Source organism: Bos indicus x Bos taurus, chromosome 1 (genome assembly GCF_003369695.1).
Source record: "Bos indicus x Bos taurus breed Angus x Brahman F1 hybrid chromosome 1, Bos_hybrid_MaternalHap_v2.0, whole genome shotgun sequence".
In the NCBI taxonomy this organism is placed as follows: Eukaryota; Metazoa; Chordata; class Mammalia; order Artiodactyla; family Bovidae; genus Bos; species Bos indicus x Bos taurus.
In genome coordinates this window covers 22,574,128-22,593,289 of record NC_040076.1, presented here as the reverse complement: position 1 = coordinate 22,593,289, position 19,162 = coordinate 22,574,128, and the positions used below count along the sequence as shown (strand labels likewise).

The 19,162-nt window shown below is 37.4% G+C and overlaps 1 protein-coding gene and 1 long non-coding RNA gene across 2 annotated transcripts; both read right to left on the bottom strand.

The window, feature by feature from the left end:
• Nucleotides 1-5,367: 5,367 nt before the first annotated feature.
• On the bottom strand, nucleotides 5,368-18,622 carry HSPA13 (heat shock protein family A (Hsp70) member 13). The gene is made up of 5 exons (XM_027548321.1): nucleotides 18,459-18,622; nucleotides 15,597-15,937; nucleotides 12,614-12,827; nucleotides 9,662-9,829; nucleotides 5,368-8,726 (listed from the first exon to the last, which is right to left on the bottom strand). Exons 1-5 carry the CDS (start codon nucleotides 18,481-18,483, stop codon nucleotides 8,059-8,061), a joined length of 1,416 nt encoding a protein of 471 aa, XP_027404122.1. The 5' UTR covers nucleotides 18,484-18,622; the 3' UTR covers nucleotides 5,368-8,058.
• LOC113896206 lies at nucleotides 12,162-12,603 on the bottom strand. Its single transcript, XR_003512017.1, has 2 exons — nucleotides 12,521-12,603; nucleotides 12,162-12,467 (listed from the first exon to the last, which is right to left on the bottom strand). It is a non-coding gene; the product is annotated as an uncharacterized LOC113896206 (long non-coding RNA).
• Nucleotides 18,623-19,162: the final 540 nt, after the last annotated feature.

Here is a 19,162-nt window from a genome sequence, read left to right as displayed (position 1 = left end):
AAAGCCAATAAAGTGTCAAGGTTGGTGTAAAGGAAAGTTTGCTTTATTTTGTATGTGGACAACTGGGGGCAGGGGGAGGACAGACTCCTGTCCAAAGGCCAATTCCCCCCAGCTCCAACAATCAGGGAGCAAGAGCTTTTATAGATGGAGGGGGCTAAAGAACAGAAACAGCATAGCTAGCTCTGACAGTCACCTTGAAACTGGTCAGTGGTCTGACCAGCATCATCTTGATTGTTTTAAGTACAGTTAATCTTCAATTCCAGGGCCACTTTGTTTCCATTTCTTGAGGCCTGTTCTCAGAATTGCCAGCTTATGTCATGGCTAAAGCCGGATCGTCATGTAGTTAACTTCTCCACCTGGTGGGGTGGTTTAAGTATCTATAAAACAGCTCATAGGATGTGAGAAGAAACTAAACGTCCTTGGCTATGCTTAATGAATACATTTTATTATTTGGTCTCCTTTGACTGTTTTCCTTTGTATCTGTATGTTCTCACATCTCTGATTAGGCTTATTCTTTGGTAAAAGTTTTTCCACAGACAAAATTCAGGCAGAGGACTTGGGGGACAAGGATCCATAGGGTCCTGCTCCATTTCAGCTTCTCTTGTTAATGATTGCTGACTAGGTAACCAAGCTTGCTCACTTGCTATTTACATACTGACCAGATTGAACCCATGCTTAGTTATAGCTGATCAATGATAGTAACATTTTATCTCATGAGGGCAGCACAAGAGAAAAATAAAAATGAATAGGCATGTGAGCAAAATGTAAAAATAATATCATTAACTAAAAAATTATCTGTGATATTTGTGAAAAATTTGAAAAATATGTTTCTAAAACATTTAAAAGGAAAATGACACATATGCATTTTTGTATGTCAAAGGAAGGGATACAGGGTTGATTTTGAGTTCATATTTATAGCACTCAGCTTATCATTAATATACTTGGGGATGATTATGGGTTTATTGCTATTTTTCAACTCTTGATAGACATAATAGAAAACATCAGAGAATAAGACTAAATGAATGATTTAGAATGTGTTACAGTGGAGTACCACAGGAACTAGGCATAAATATTAATCCAGCTTTAGTCAACAGTAATTCTGTCTGAACATTTGCTTCTGGCTTTCTGTTCTGAGCATTTGTGCAACAATCTCCAGGTATTACACAACAGATTCTACTTTCTCTGTATTGCCAGAGCCATGATTTTACAGAAATAACAGATAAGAATTAATGTGAACCATGATGCATAAGGTCTTGAAAAAACTGTTTCATGTATTTTCTTCTACTTTTTACTTAAACCACTTCCTTTTTATTCCATCTTGGCCAGAAGCAGAAGTCCAACAAATGACAATTTGACAAAATGTTTAACCATAAATTAAGGGTCAAAGGTTCAAAAACAGAAAGAAGGAAAACAAAGAAGTGTAAACAACTAAGGGCTTGTTTTTCTTAGGTAGAAATAAGTCCCAAGGTAGAAAGGACAAAGATGGCCAGAGTAGTTACATGACACCACTGGCTGCTTCTTTCTGCCTTTGGCTCAACCACCCATTACATGTCTGTTGATTGTTAGTTGCAAACCCATTGCTTTATCTCCAGCCTCATGTCTGTATTTCAAGAAGGTAGGTCAGAGTTACAGAGAAGGCGATGGCACCCCACTTCAGTACTCTTGCCTGGAAAATCCCATGGATGGAGGAGCCTGGTAGGCTGCCGTCCATGGGGTCGCTAGGAGTCGGACGTGACTTCACTTTCACTTTTCACTTTCATGCATTGGAGAAGGAAATGGCAACCCACTCCAGTGTTCTTGCCTGGAGAATCCCAGGGACGGGGGAGCCTGGTGGGCTGCCGTCTATGGGGTTGCACAGAGTTGGACACATCTGAAGTGACTTAGCAGCAGCAGCAGGTCAGAGTTATGTCACATACTCATCCCTAGCTGCAGAGGAAGATGGAAAATAATTTTTAAAGAAGGGGATGTTGCTGCTGCTGCTGCTGCTAAGTCGCTTCAGTCGTGTCCAACTCTGTGCGGCCCCAGAGACGGCAGCCCACCAGGCTCCCCCATCCCTGGGATTCTCCAGGCAAGAACACTGGAGTGGGTTGCCATTTCCTTCTCCAATGCATGAAAGTGAAAAGTGAAAGTGAAGTCACGCCTCTCCAAAAAAACTCACTTCTGAAGAATGAATAGAAAAGCTATTGCAGTAGCATTTAGCAGGATCTGCCATGACCACTTTTGTTGTTGTTGTTGTCAGCCACTAAATTGTATGACTCTTTGCGAACCCACGGACTGCAGCATGCCAGGCTTCCCTGTCCTTCACTATCTCCTGGAGTTTGCTCAAACTCATGTTCATTGAGTTGATGATGACCCCTTCTCCTCCTGCCTTCAATCTTTCCCAACATCAGAATCTTTTCCAAGGAGTCGGCTCTTCACATCAGGTGGCTAAAGTATTGGAGCGTCAGCTTCAGTATCTTTCCTTCCAGTGAATATTCAGGGTTGATTTCCTTTAAGACTGACTCGTTTGATCTCCTTGCAGTCCAAGGGACTCTCAAGAGTCTTCTCCAGCACCACAATTAGAAAGCATCAATTCTTTGGCGTGTTACAAAGTATTAATATTTTTCAACCTTGACAAAATGTTCTTAATTTAGTTACTTGGGAGACAAAGGAGGGGTAGTATTTACAACTAATACTTAAGATCCAATTTCTAGTTTCCAGTACTACATAGGACACATCAAACAATTTAAGGTGAATGGATAAACTCTTAACAGAAGTATGTATTTACACTGTTATATATATATATATGTATACATACATATATATATATAAAGTTGTGACTAATAATTTGCCTTCCAATGCAGGAGTGTGGATTTGATCCCTGGTCAAGGAGCTAAGATCCCTTGGGTTAAGGATTTTAAGAAGCAATATTGTAACAAATTCAGTAACTTAAAAAAAAAAAAAGTCCACATCAAAGTTGTGTTACATATTTTAGGTAAGCTATTTAAAACATTTTAAATGTCTTTTTAGGTAAGCCAAAGCATAGTTAATTCAATGAGGTATAAAATAAACTGCATTTGTTACTTTTTTAACATCCAAATAACTTGAGGTGAGGCAAGCTATTAATTCTTTCCAAAATTAAATAAATGCTTTACCATGGCAAATTTATCTTCTAGACTCATAGAATTAGGGCTTTGAGTATATTAGGAAAAATAACCTACATTATTGTGGCATTTTCTTACAATTCTTATAAAATTAGCAAGTCACTGAAACTTGTTTCAATGTTTCTTATGGTCAATTATCTATCATCTCCATTCATAGTACTTGGCACTTTCTGTGCCAGGCACTTACAAAACCCCAATGAATCAGGTACTATTATCTTCATTTCGTATCTGAAAAATCTGTGAATTCAAATTTCTCAGTAATGTAAAGAATTAAATGTGTGTGTGCTCAGTTACTCAGTCGTGCCCAACTCTTTGTGACCCCATAGACTACAGCCTGCCAGGCTCCTCTGTCCATGGACTGGATTTGAATCATAACTCTGCTACTTAGTAGCTGTGTAATGTTGTATTAATTACATAACACATCTGTACCTTAATTTACATACCTGAAAATGGGTTAACAGTGTGCGCATGCTAAGTCGCTTCAGTCGTGTCTCTATCTGCCAGAATACTCTGTCCATGGGATTTTCCAGGAAAGAATACTGGATTCAGTTGCCATTTACTTTTCCAGTGGATTTATTCCACCCAGGGATCAAACCCATGTCTCTTACGTCTCCTGCACTGGCAGGCGGGTTCTTTACCACTAATACCACCTGGAAGCCCAGGGTAACAGTAACTACTCATAAGTCTGCTAGAACAAAATTTGTACTATTAAAACACTTAGAAAACTCCAGGTACATAGTAAGCACTGTATCATCTATTGCTAAAAAAGGTCCATATGGTCAAAGCTGTGGCTTTTCCAGTAGTCATGTAGAGATGTTAATTGAACCATGAAGACCCTGATGCTGGTAAAGTTTGAGGGCAGAAGGAGAAGGGGGTGATAGAGGATGAGATAGTTGGATGGCATCATTGACTCAATGGACAAGTTTGAGTAAACTCCAGGAGATAGTGAAGGATGGGGAAGCCTGGCATGCTGCAGTCCATAGGGTAGCAAAGAGTCAGACACAACTGAGCAACTGAACAAAGCTTAAAACAAATGAAAAAAGGGTACTAGTCTCTGTGAACTGGGGATCTGGAAACTGCTTAGCTCAGTGATTCTGGCTTAAGAGTCTCTCAAAAGATTACATTCAAATGTGAACTGTGGCTACAGCATTTGAAGACTTGAATACCAGGCCAGAGTACTGGAAGTTACATTAGAAGCTGCCTACCTGAATAGGTCACTGTATATGTCTGTTTAGTGAAATAAAATATGGACATATCACTCTATTTTCTCATATATTTGAATCTCCCAGCAATGGTAGTTAAAGTAACAATGAAAGAATCACAGGAACTAGTGAAAGCCACATCTGTTTTTAAGGGCTCATTTGAAAAGACTACATGAATCGAATGAACTTCTTTAAAAATATATATATTAAATTTTTTTGTCCAAAGAATAATAAAAACTTTATTAGAGAATTATCAAGTATTAATCACCAACCAAAGGATTACAGTTGTTTATTAAGCAGGGTTATTAACTATCTAAATTAGTTTTGTCTTCATTAGTCAAAAGCCATATATTGGTATTCAGAATTCTGGGTATATGTCATTTCTTTAAATTAGAAGAGACATTTCCTGTATCATGAATAGGATACCCAGAATTCTAAATATCAATTCATGGCTTCTGACTATAATGGAGCCAAAACTAATCTAGAAAAACAAACATTATATTGCTTATAGTGGAATCTATAAAAGTGATACAGATGAGCTTATTTTCAAAGCAAAACCAGAGACACAGGCCTAGAGAACAAATGTATGATAAGCGGGGAGGAGGGCAGGATCGGGAGATTGGGACTGACATATATACACTACTGATACTATACATAAAATGGATAACTAATGACAAACTACTATATAGCACAGGGAAGTCTAGTCAGTGCTCTACAGTGACCTAAATGGGAAGCTAATCCAAAAGAGAGGGGATATATGTACACGTATCACTGATTCACTTAGCTCTGCAGCAGAAACAAAACACTGTAAAGAAACTATACTCCAATAAACATTAATTAAAAAATAAAGAAATAAGCAGAAAAGTAAGCAATTTCAGGGACATTCAGGATGCAGGAAATTAGGCCATACCTGCTGAGGTCATGTGCTATAAGCATCAGATCAGCTCTATTCCCACTTCCTTTCTTATTTACATCAAATAATGTACTCTGGTATAGTCTCAAATAGAAAATAAAGGACACAGTTTAAAAAACAAACTGCAAAGTGGCATTTATTTACATTAAAATGTAGACCACCTGTGTGCACACAAAGTTAAGAGGCACAATGTTACGCACAGCAACTATGATCTTCAGAACACGTCATATACAATAGTATCTGCCGATACATCAGTGGTTCCCGTGAGAACAGTGGTACCGAAACATTCCTGACACCAAACATTCATTCACATATTCTAATCATAGAAGACAGCTAATATTTTAAAAGTTATGTACTTCAAAAAACACTAGCAAGATGTACAACCAACCAAAATATAGTTTTATGGAAAATGCCTTCAGATTATTATATATAAATGATCCCTTTCAGAATGCATTTTTACCTTTTAAATAAACTACATTGACTTCAAGACTATTTATACATAGCCTCCTAAATATGATTGAAGACAGACACAATTTTTTTTAAAGTGTATTATTTTAGAGAATATGCTGAACTATTGGCTCCAAATTCCAACACTGCCATTCTATTTTTCAGACACAATCAAATTTTTTAAATTCCAATTTTAGAGTATGAGATTAGCCATTCTGTCTTGCAAATCGTTTCCTCTAAGAACTCTTAACAGACTGTCCTGAACTATCTCATATATCGGAGAAATTCAAACTTTAAAAAAAAAAAAACCTTAAAATGCTTTAGTTAAAGCTGGTACTATATATAGAGATTTTGATAAATTGAACACTTTTCTCTTAAAAGACCTTTGCACAAAGATCTTTTTCAATTTTTAAGTCTAGTAAAAATTTTTATAAAGTTCAAAAGAACACTTGAATATATTTATAATGCAGTGAAGGCTTCCTCTTTGGCATTTCTCCATTCAGTTCTAAAATAAAAAATGTGAACAGACATTTTATATTTTTCTACTTATCTACTACAGACATTTTCTATTCACAAAAGTATCTGATTGAAATTGTTTTAACAGCAATTTCATTGCTAAGAAATATTTTCTTTATAATCTACAAAAACACTTAAGATTTTACTATGAGAAGCAGAAATGTTTTGATGTTGCTGAAATGCGTTTGCTTATTTCTTTTTTTCAGTGATTGGAAATTCAACATCCTTTCAAATTCAGCAATGGGTAAAGAGACATATTTTACATTAGCAAAAATGTTGACCAGAGTATAACTTTTGAATATTGAGAGGAAGTAGCCTCTATTAAGGAAAAAGAAAATCTTCAAATAATAGGGGCATAACAAATAAAACCACTATGTTTCCTTTCTTGGTTCCTGCAGCTTTTCTAAAAGGAAACAAACTAAAACTACTGCACTATACCAATGTTACTATAAATGCTGATTTGTGGACATTTTTTAACATTGCCTTCCATGAGATTTCCATATTACTTCCAGTATTCATGAATTTTTTGTTCTTATCACAAACTAACCTTACGGTTAAAACAGTCCAAGTCTGATTATTTTTAAATGACGGCAGGAAACAAATAACAAGGATTCTGCAAATGAGTACAATTTTCCTCATTCACAACTAAATATGGGGAAAAACGTCAGTAAAACTGAATCAAACGCAAGCTAAATTCTCCAGGGCTTACTGACAATAAACACTGAAAAAAAAAACATAAAATAAATAAATACTGTACCTAATTACTGCTGTTTATCAATGTCTTGTTGTTTGATAGCTAAGTTGTGTGTCTGACTCTTTGCAATCCCACTGACCGTAGCCCCAGGCTCCTCTCCATGGGAGTTCCCAGGCAAGAATGCTGGAGAGGGTTGCCATTTCCTTCTCCAGGGTATCTTTCCAACCCAGGGCTTGAACCTGTGTCTCTTGCATTGACAGGCAGATTCCCTACCACTGAGCCACCAGGAAAGCCCCTTATCAACATCTACAAAGGTCTTAAATAACAAAAAAAATTATAGTAATAAATATTGTGACACAAACACATTTTTAAAATGTAATTAATAATTCTCTTTTGTTTTCTAACCATGCAGAATCATGGAAATCGAAGCAGAGAATGATAGCAGATTAAAGAAAAAAAATATAAATTGGTAATGAAATATTTGAATAAATTTGTAGCTTTTTAGAAAGAAAACAAACTGATTCAATAAATATATTTTAAAACTCTGGAGAATGCAGGTTACATGAATAGGACACATAACAGGACACTGACTCTGTGAAGGTTAACTTTGTCATATAATATGGCTGTTACTGAACATTGTATATGCAGCTTATATAAATAACACTGCTATCTCCTAGTCAATGTAAGTACATGACATCAACACTGTCCTTCAAGTATAGTTCAAATTAAGAATTACATCTGATAACCAAGTAAATAAATTGCCAGCCCCTGCTAACACAATTTAGTAAGAACTGGGAATCATATAATTGGCACTAGGCAATGTTTACAGAATATAGTTTTAAGTGCACATGGATGTCTACTTCCAGAATCCAGAAAATACAGTCACCTATAATCCAGTAAGAGAGTTGTACCTCAATTCTATCATTTTAGAAGTACTTGTTGGAATGGGATCTCTCCAAAATCAAGAAGGATCGATCTGGTCACATTCAATCTTAAAATGTTATGCAAAATTTCATATATATAAACGTTATTTTTCAGGTAAATGTGTGAGACATTTTCGAGACTTTATTTGGCTGATGGAGGTGGTCTGATAAAGAGGAAGAGATCATTAGACAAGATCTCAAACAGCCATCCTTTCGTACTTCAGTTGAAGTTGGTCTTCTGTAAATGCTTATTGGGAATTTCTAAAGCACTGACTTGGAGAGGCCAAGAGCCTCCATCAATCCCTGCCTGGATAGCCACTCCTGTCACCACGGCCAGGTCAGGGTCTACAGACGTGTTGGGGTCCTTTCCAAAGAACTCTTGGATGACTTGGCGGATTCGAGGAATACGAGTTGAGCCCCCAACCAAGACCACCTCATCAATCTCAGTCTTTTCCAGGTGGCCTTCTTTCAACACTTGCTGAATGGGTACAAGTATTTTCTGGAAAAGATCTTCATTAAGGGTGTCAAAGAGCTTTCGTGATATTTCTGTTTCAAATAAAACCTGACCCTCTCCATTTTTCTTTTCAGATAGGTTAGCTCCAAACATGCTGTCCACATGGGGATCATTTGCTTGGGAAAATTTGTCCTTTGGCAGTTCACTGTCACTAGTCGGAGGTCCCTTTCTGTCATTTTCCTCCACTGTTAGTAATACTGACATCTGGGCAGTCTCATGAAGTGTCAGGTTTAACTTGACCATTTCTACAGCTTGTCTTAATCGGTGGATTTCCTCTTTCCTAGAGGGCAGGAAGCCATATGTTTGATAGATCTGTTTGTATAAGTACTGAAGCAATCTTTGATTGAAGTCTTGTCCTCCAAGTTTATTGTTTCCTAAGTTAAAAATAAAAAAGTTTATATTATGACTGTATGTATGTATTTACATATGCATGTATCTGTGTAGTATGTATGTATAAATGATATTCTGGGAATGATAAATACTTATTTAACGTATTATTAAGATTTTATTCATATACAGACTGATTAAAAATAACTGGGTTAAAAGCAGTTTAATTCAAAAGTACACTATTAAAATACAGTGCACATCTGGGTTCAAATGATGTAAAAGGAAGTCTCTCAGTGATATCAAATACTTTTTCAGAAAATAAGAAACTGAGAACACAGACTGGGCTTTAAGTAGCAATTTAGAAACAAAAAGCGGCATTAGTCTCAAAAGAAAGACGTGTTTCTTACAATAAAAAGTACCAGTAAGCATTTATCTTTAAAAAAAAATTCATTTTAAATGATTAAGAGCTAAAAAGTAGAAAAAATAATTTAATAAGGAAAAGAGTAATGTGATATAAATTCCCATCACTGAACTTGCTTCTAAATGGAGTCCAGTTAGACTACCTATAACTTAAGTTCCATAGGCTTAATTCCTTAAACTAAAACAAAAACCGTAAAAAAACTTAGAATGCAAAATACTATTACTAGATTTCTTAAACATAGCTATTTAGTGAAATAGATTATTAAATGAAGTAAACTGACCATCCTTCATTTTAAATGATTTCTTTCCTTCTGTTCCCTTCACAATGGAGGTGAAAACTACTGGCTCAGTGAGCTACAATATCTGACTTACAGGATATCCAGTCATTTTTTGAGACTTAACTTTTTGCTATAAATAAAATAGGTGGTGGCATTAAGATCACAAGTACAGAAGACTACCAAAATGAATGCGAAGAATACTGAAACACTGAAAAATGAACACTTTAAACATTAGATATGTCAACATGCCTGAATCTCGTTAACACTCCCTACAGTTTTCTTACCAGACATGGCTCGAGTTAAAAACATTCCTCCTTGTTTATTTAGCAATGACACATCGAGAGTTCCTCCACCCAAATCTATCACCAAGACGTGAAAGACTTCAGCTTTGTGGAGACCATAGGCCATAGCTGCTGCGGTGGGTTCATTTATTACTCTTAAGATCTTCAGTCCTGTAAAATTGGTTGGAGAGAAGAACAATCATTAAAGGACATGATCAAGGAATTTTTTTTTCACTTAATCCTACAACATATTAGTATCTTCTCCAACATGAACTCCACTAAGTAATAATAAGAAAGAACAGTCACAAGCCAAATAAAAACAATGAAACGGGAAGGACAAATATTGGTTCTTCTGAATAGATATCATTAAAATTTTTCTAAAAGATGACTACAGTATAAAGAAATAAAGGCTCAGATTCAGTGAAATACATCACTCTATTCTTTTTAATACTTAATTTTAAAAGATCCCTCAGCCTCTTCTAAATTTCATATTTTACTTGGGAAAGGAAACATTAACCATATACTATAACAAATAGCTATAGAAATAAGCTTATGGTGCTCATTTTTTAAAAATGACTTTTTTGTAAAAGAACAGATGAATAGATAGAAAAATGATAAAAAGAAAAATCTTAGAAGATATGCTTTAATAGCTACAATGATATTTTTAAAAAGAACTTAAAATGCAAGATCCTTAAAAGCAACTCTGAAATATACAGCAAAATCTGATTTCAAGGTAATGCTAAACAGTAGATGTGCAGACAAAAGATCAAAATTTCCTTGAACAAAATTCTGCTTTAAACTAACTGCCACATATAATGAGTGGCCTTGAAAGTATCAAGAGCCATAAAAACTAGTCAAACTCTGAAGAATTTATTCAAAGACCATAATACTATTCCCCTTAGCTTTCTGACTTCATCACTCACTCGCCTTTGGTCACACTGGCCAACCCTCTGTTTTCTAAATTCTCATCTTATGGCCGCTACACTGGCCACTCTCTCCCCTGCAACATATTTCCTCCATGCACCTGCTTGGCTCACTACCTGGCTTCCTTCAACTCTGCTTAAATATCACTTTCTCACTGAGGTCTATCTGATCACTCTCTTCAAAACCTGCAAGTCCCCCTACTCTCTGATCACCTAGCAAGCCCATTCCTTTATCCTGTCTTTTTTTCTATAACATGTTCAGTTCAGTCGCTTATTCGTGTCCGACTCTTTTCCAACCCATGGACTGCAGCACGCCAGGCTTCCCTGTCCATTATCAACTCCCAGAGCTTGCTCAAACTCATGTTCATCGAGTTGGTGATGACATCCAACCATCTCGTCCTGTCATCCACTTCTCCTCCCACCTTCAATCTTTCCCAGCATCAGGATCTTTTCCAATCAGTCAGTTCTTCCCATCAGGTGACCAAAGTATTGGAGCTTCAGCTTTAGCATCAGTCCTTCCAATCAATATTCAGGACTGATCTCCTTTAGGATGGACTGGCTGGATCTCCTTGCAGTCCAAGGGACTCTCAAGAGTCTTCTCCAACACCACAGTTCAAAAGCATCAATTCTTCGGTGCTCAACTTTCTTTATGGTCCAACTCTCACATCCATACATGACTACTGGAAAAACTATAGCTTTGACTAGACGGACCTTTGTCAACCAAGTAATGTCTCTGCTTTTTAATATGCTATCTAGGTTGGTCATAGCCAGAGAATATTACTTTTTTTTTTTTTTTGGCATAGAATTGCTTGACAATGTTGTGTTAATTTCTGCTGAACAACGAAGTGAATCAGCCATATGTATGTATATATCCCCTTCCTCTTAAAACTCTATCCCATCTTCCTCTCCCATAGTATGTTACTTTCTGATACATACTGTATCAAGGCTCTCAACCAGAGATCATTTTCTTCCTCTAAAGCCATCTAGCAATGTCCAGAGACATAAAATTATCACTACTTGGTAGAGAGGGTACTATTGGCTAGCTTCTAGTGAGTACAGATTACGGGATGCTGCAAAATGTCCTACGATACATAGGATAGTTCCCCAACAAAGAATTATTCAGGCTAACATGTCGATAATGCTAAGGGTTGTTGTTCAGTCGCCCAGTCATGTCCGACTCTTTGCGACCCCATGGACTGCAGCACGCCAGGCCTCCCTGTCCCTCATCATCTGCTGAAGTTTGCCCAAGTTCATATCCATTGTATCAGTGATGTCATCCAGCCATCTCATCCTCTGACGTCAAACCTGGAATATTAGGTCCATGAATCAAGGTAAATTGGATGTGGTCAAGTAGGAGATGGTAAGAATAAACATCAACATCTTAGCAATCAGGGAACTAAAATGGACAGGAATGGGCGAACTTAATTCAGATGATTATTGTATCTACTACTGTGGGCAAGAATTCCATAGAAGAAATGGAGTAACCCTTGTAATCAACAAGAGTCCAAAATGCAGACTTGGGTACAACCTCAAAAATGACAGAATGCTAAAGGTAAGAACACTATATCTTCGATACTGATTTTTCTCCAATAGAATATAAGCTCCATGAGAAAAAGGGTTTACCAGTTCTGTTTACCAAGGTAATCAGTATTTGCTGAATGGTATCAAATAAATTTTCTCCCACCTCAGATTTTTAAAAAACATTGTATTATATTCATCTTCACATTAAAACAAGTTCAGGAGAACAAATTCCTCACTGTTATGTGTCCATGTTCTTTCTCAGCCTTGGTCATATACCTGCGGGGTTGTTGTCAGAATATACATATTTTACATTGTACCATGGGGCCATCTTAATTGTTTATCTACCATATAGTTTGTCTAGGCGCCTAATCAAGTCGATGGCAAAATTGTTTATCTACCATATAGTTTGTCTAGGCACCTAATCAAGTGGATGGCAAAATAATACACTTCATTACAGATTTTCAGCCTAAGAAAATTTTGAGAAAAATGCAACTCAGGCAAGTGATATTACCTGCAAGGTTAGCAGCTTGAATTGTTGAATTTCTCTGCTTTAGATCAAATTCTGCTGGTACGGAAATAACAGCATTGGCAACTGGCATTCCAAGATACTCCTCTGCCATTTCTTTTAATTTTAACAACAGTCTAGAGCCAACATATTCTGGGGAAACGGTGATGGTTTCATTACTTGTCACAGAAAATTCAACCATTCCATTTTTGTTTAAAACCTGTGAATAAGATTTGCAAAGATGAAAACACTATATATGAGTGTGTATTTATATCTACATACATATAATACATACACATTACATACACATATACTAATACACATAAATACATACATATATATATATATATATATATATACGCACACACTGAATGTATTCAATCAAAACTTACCCTGAAAAGGTCATAAAATTTCATTTGTTATCTAGCAAGTGCATGTACAAAGATTAGAGGCTATTAAAAGATATACTTTAAAATTATAAAATGAATCTACTCTAGTTTTTAATAATAGCAGAAAAATAAAATTTATCATTAAGTATGCATTGGAGAAGGAAATGGCAGCCCACTCCAGTATTCTTGCCTGGAGAATCCCAGGGACAGAGGAGCCTGTGCACTGCCATCTATAGGGTGGCACAGAGTCGGATACGACTGGAGCAACTTAGCAGCAGCATATAACTAGAACTCAATACGTATGTCAAATGTAACAAAAAAATGAATGATGAGATAGAGCGAATTTAGTCACTCAGTCGTGTCCGACTGTCTGCAGCCCCAGGGACTGCAGACTGCTAAGCTCCTCTGTCCATGGAACTTTTCAGAAGGATACTGGAGTGGGTTGCCATTTCCTTCTCCAGGGCATCTTCCTGACCCAAGTATTGGAACCTGGATCTCCTGCATTGCAGGTAGATGCTTTACTGTTTGAGCTACTAGGAAAGCCCAAAAGAAGGAATAACAGTTGCTAAATCATGTATGTGACTCAAGATCTTCTTTTTCAAAAAACTAATTTATTTCCAAACATAATAGATAATTGAAAGAATGTGCTGGTACATATTAACAAGAATAATCTTAATAGTTCACTATTTTTGCTAAGAATCAAATATCACTCACATTCTTATTTCCATGAAAACGTGTATTAGTATACTATCCTTGCTAATATAGATGTATATTTGTACATTTTTAAAAATTAGATTAATTCCAGTATGTTCAGAGTAATCATAAAAGAGAAACAACAAAAAAATTGGATCACTGAGAAACTTAAAAGACACACACACACACAAAATCTTAAAATAACTCTAGGATCAATAAGTAATGTACCCAAAGCTGCAATTTAGAGGAAAATGTATAGCTTTATACAATTTTATCATTACAAAAGAAAAATTACAAATTAATAAAGGGTCTTAACAAAAGACCCTGATGCTGGGAAAGATTGAGGGCAGGAGGAGAAGGGGACAACAAAGGATGACATGGCTGGATGGCATCACCGACTCAATGGACATGGGTTTGAGTAAACTCTGGGAGTTGGTGATGGACAGGGAGGCCTGGTGTGCTGCGATTCATGGGGTCGCAAAGAGTCGGACTGAGCGACTGAACTGAACTGAAAACAAAAAATTAAAAGAAAAGCAAAGAAATAAACCAAATACATACCTGGAGAAATGTTTTTCTCCTTTGAAAGATGAATAAAAATTTCAGAGCTTTTATGTATGGGTTATTCAATAAGCAACACTGATACAATCATCTAATTTCAAAACTATTAGAATCCTATTTCATAATTTACCAAAAAAAAAAAAGAAAGAAAAACCCTACATAAATATCTAAATATTTAAGAGAAAAAGCCCAGCAAAACCCAAACCTACAAATACTTATATAAAAGCATTAGAAAAAAAATACAAGTGGATAGGATAGGAAAGGCTGTTGTAAGTAGCATAAGAGTCTAAAAACGTTTTTAAGGAATTATTGAGATGATTTTACCACATAAAAATCTAATACTCTAGACAATTAAAAAACAAAATTATACATCAGTTAGTTAAAAAAAAAGGGGGGGATACTTAAATGTCACAAATGTATTTTTATAGTCATTCAAAAAAGATAAACATCCCAAAAGAAAATAGGACAAAGGGTGAGAAATGGATCACTGAAGAAAAAAGCAATAAACTGATTTTTTTAAAAGTCTGACTTCACTAGAAATCACAGGAATGCAAATTACTACTATTTTTTACTTATCTACTGGCAAAGACTGAAAAATAATAACTACTGAAGACATAGGCAGTCTGAAAAACAGATAAGAGCATGTAAACTTTTCGGTGCCCAAAGTTGGCAATACAAATCAGAAACCTTAAAAACATACAACCATTTGGCCTATAAAATTTACAAAATTATCAAACAAGTGTAAAAATACACATGTACAAACAATGATATTCACTGAAGTTCCAATGATAGTGGAAAACTAGGGAAAAAATAAAACATACAGAGACTGGACAATTAAACGGTAGAACACTTGTTCCACACAACCATGAAAGATAATGATGTAAAACTATATATATGATATATTGATGAGTTTCAAAGAAGTCAAAACACAGCATGCCTAGTATGATCTCTTTTTCTATATACAAATACATATACACACACACACAAAGAGAGTATCTATTTATCCATCCACCTATCTATAGGTATATGGGACTTCATTAGCCACCTGCTACAATGCATTCTATAAAAAAGGCAATGCAGTTTGAGGATGGCAGAGTGAGAAGAACAATAAAAGAACAATGCATTTTGAAGATGGCAGAGTGAGAAGATGGTAGTGTCCTAAGTCCTCAACAGTGTTGTGGGACCAGCAAATTAACCAACCCAGGAGCCGCTGTAGGACTGCTTGTTGAATGAGATAATATAACTTCCATACAAACTGAGTCCATTGAAACATAAATTTTTGTAACTTGAAGCCAAAGAACTAATTGAAACAGTGTGCTGAACTAAAAATACATTTCACCTTAACTTACCTTAAATGGGTATCTCCCAATTTCAGCCTCCAGTTCTTCCGGGGTAAAAACTTTGCCTATGAATCTTTTAGCATCATATATTGTGTTCTGAGGATTAGAATCTGCAAGCTCTAAGCTTTCATACCCCACATAAACGTCGTCGTCAGTGAAGGATACCATGCTGGGTATGCTGATATGACCATTTTCATCTGGAATGACCTTTACTTTTCCTGTGCCAGGAAAAAACACCCCAACTGAACAATACGTAGTGCCAAGGTCAATTCCAATCACTTTAGGAGTAGGCAATGGTAAATACTGTTGTGCCAAATAGCCAGCCAACAGGAGAGTCAAAACAGCTGATCCTGAAATACAGGCAAATTAAAAGTTATGTCTTATTAAACTAGTATAATTTGATAAATTACAACACTAAAATCACTCTTCAATACTAGACTATAAAGTCTCAAAATTTTTTTCTTTTTTACTCATAACATTTCTCAAACATCATGTTTTTCACAATTCAAACTGACTATAATACCATTAAAATGAAGTAACAAAAAAGAAAAAAAAACCCTGTATGTTAGTGTACTTAAGGATGAGTAAAGGGCTGAAAAAGAAACATTTCAGTAATACTTGTACTAATATTGACAGGAAAAGTCATTTATCTGGAGCAAAAGTCAGAATGTAACCCAGTTCAGTTCAGTGGCTCAGTCGTGTCCGACTCTTTGTGACCCCATGAACCTCAGCACGCCAGGCCTCCCTGTCCATCATCAACTGCCAGAGTCTACGGAAATCCATGTCCGTTGAGTCAGTGATGCCATCCAACCATCTCATCCTCTGTCATCCCCTTCTCCTCCTGCCCTCAATCTTTCCCAGCATCAGGGTCTTTTCAAATGAGTCAGCTCTTCACATCAGGTGGCCCAAGTATTAGAGTTTCACTTTCAACATCAGTCCTTCCAGAACACCCAGGACCAATCTCCTTTAGATGGATTGGTTGAATCTCCTTGCAGTCCAAGGGACTCTCTTTCTCCAACACCACAGTTCAAAACCATCAATTCTTCGGCACTCAGCTTTCTTTATAGTCCAACTCTCACATCCCTACATGACTACTGGAAAAACCATAGCCTTGAGTAGACAGACCTTTGTTGACAAAGTAATGTCTCTGCTTTTTAATATGCTATCTAGGTTGGGCATAACTTCCCTTCCAAGGAGTAATCGTCTTTTAATTTCATGGCTGCATTCACCATTTGCAGTGATTTTGGAGCCCCCCAAAATAAAGTCTGCCACTGTTTCCACTGTTTCCCCATCTATTTCCCATGAAGTGATGGGACTAGAGGCCACGATCTTAGTTTTCTGAATGTTGAGCTTTAAGCCAACTTTTTTACTCTCCTCTTTCACTTTCATCAAGAGGCTGTTTAGTTCTTCTTCACTTGCTGCCATAAGGGTGGTGTTATCTGCACATCTGAGGTTATTGATATTTCTCCTGGCAATCTTGATTCCAGCTAGTGCTTCCTCCAGCCCAGCATTTCTCATGATGTACTGTGCATATAAGTTAAATAAGCAGGTGACAATATACAGCCTTGACATACTCCTTTTCCTATTTGGAACCAGTCTGTTGTTCCATGTCCAGTTCTAACTGTTGCTTCCTGACCTGCATACAGGTTTCTTAAGAGGCAGGTCAGGTGGTCCAGTATTCCCATCTCTTTCAGAATTGTCCAAAGTTTGCTATTTAGATTTTATAGTTTTATAATTAGCTTTAGATATCAATATTAAAACAAAATTCTATTATTAACATTTCCACACCAAAAACCCTGATATTGTAATGCTGAAACTCTTTTATCTCCCCTCTCCTTTTTCTTTTCAAAAGGATGAAATGGATAAACTGGAACGAAACAGTTTTGGAAGTTGCTTAGATATTAAACTGTCACTTCATAACAGAACACACTTAACCTTTTCTGTATTAAATATGAATGAAGGACATCTTGCAGCGGTGATATTTAGGAGAAAGAAGTGTGTAAGTTGATGCTAACATCCCCTGCACAAATGGTTCCTAGCTAACAGAAGCTTGCCAATAAATGTTAATTATGAAAAAAACAAATATGTACAAATGTTACACTGCCTGTAAACTTAAGTGAAGGAGAAAGAAGCCACTTCGAATTTATAGTTAATCTGTTACTTGGTTTCAGGAGGCTGTGTTATACACCTGTGTCCACTCAGGTTACATACAACTCAAAATGCCAATCTAAAGGAGTCTCTTTTACTAATTCTTAGCTTCGTAACAATTAATTACTCAATAAGAAATCCTCATCAACACGTAATGAAATGAAATCAACTCCCATTCCCACCTTCCACTGGCTCTTACAGACTCATTTTCAGAAACATTTTATCACATTCTCGTCTGGAGAGGGTAATTCCTACCCGGATTGGTGGAAACACTGGCCTACACATTAAAGAGCCCTGGGTCTCTCAAAATCCAGCATCCCACGAGCCTACACGTCGGTATGCTGCTAATGCTCCTCCCCCTTCCTCCACAAAGGAGTCTCGGGAATGCATATTCTAGAGGCCTCTCAAAGACCCCGATTCAACCAACGATTCAAAAATCGACATTCCTTGGATAAGAACACTTTCTGAGTTCCAACATCCTTGAAATGTATGCAGAGGGTCGCCGCCGGCCCTACCCGGGCCTACAGCGGCCGGGGCATTCCTAGAGGCGACCCCCAACCCGGCGTCAGGAACAGCCCTAAACCGCCTCAAGGGCACCTTTCTGACGCCTTTCCCGCCACGCCAGCGGGATCGAGCAGTTGCAACAACGATCCCGACCCATCCCTGCTTCCCTCAACCGCTCCGGTGCCCGCGACAGCGTAAAGAACCCTCCTAGTTACTAACCTAAGATCGTCATCTCTCCGGCCATCACAGTCCCGCCGAAGAGACTTGCGATGACTGTAACATACGTGAGGCACCGCCCCCAAGCCCCCTGGCAGACCCGCGCTCTTCTGGGAAATGTAGTCCTATTGCTCTGACTCGGTCAGAGAAACTATTAGAAAGGACTTCATTTCCCGTGAGGAGGCGGGGATTAGGGCCCCCATTCAACCGCTGCCAGTGACGCCTGAGCCGCCCTCCCACGCACGGGCTACAGAGCCAATTACGCTGGGATGGCGGAGTACTAAGAAGAGGGACTGGAGTTTCTAAGCAAACGTGAGGTAAAAGGCCATCTCTTTAGCACCGCCTCGCCGCTCTGCATTCTGGGAGGTGTAGTTCCTCTCACTCCCCGTTCGCCTACGGGAGAGTGAGGACTGTTTGGTTTTGGCGTTTTGGGATGATGTCCCTAACCAGGCCCAGGTTCCAGCGTTTGTTATTTCGTTCTTACTACCTTTTGAAACGTGCTTTTTTGCCTGGGATCTAGATTCCAGATGTGGGTTCTTAAATGTCTCCCATTCCCCGCACACAGCATCCTTTAGAAGAGCCTCTGTCACAGTGCAAGCCTAGAGGGTGACTGGGCGGGCTACCTTGGAACTCGGATAAGAACCTCACTCCTTTGCTTTTCTTTTGGGAAAAAAATGTATTCGAGCACCTTCAGTCAGTGCGATTTA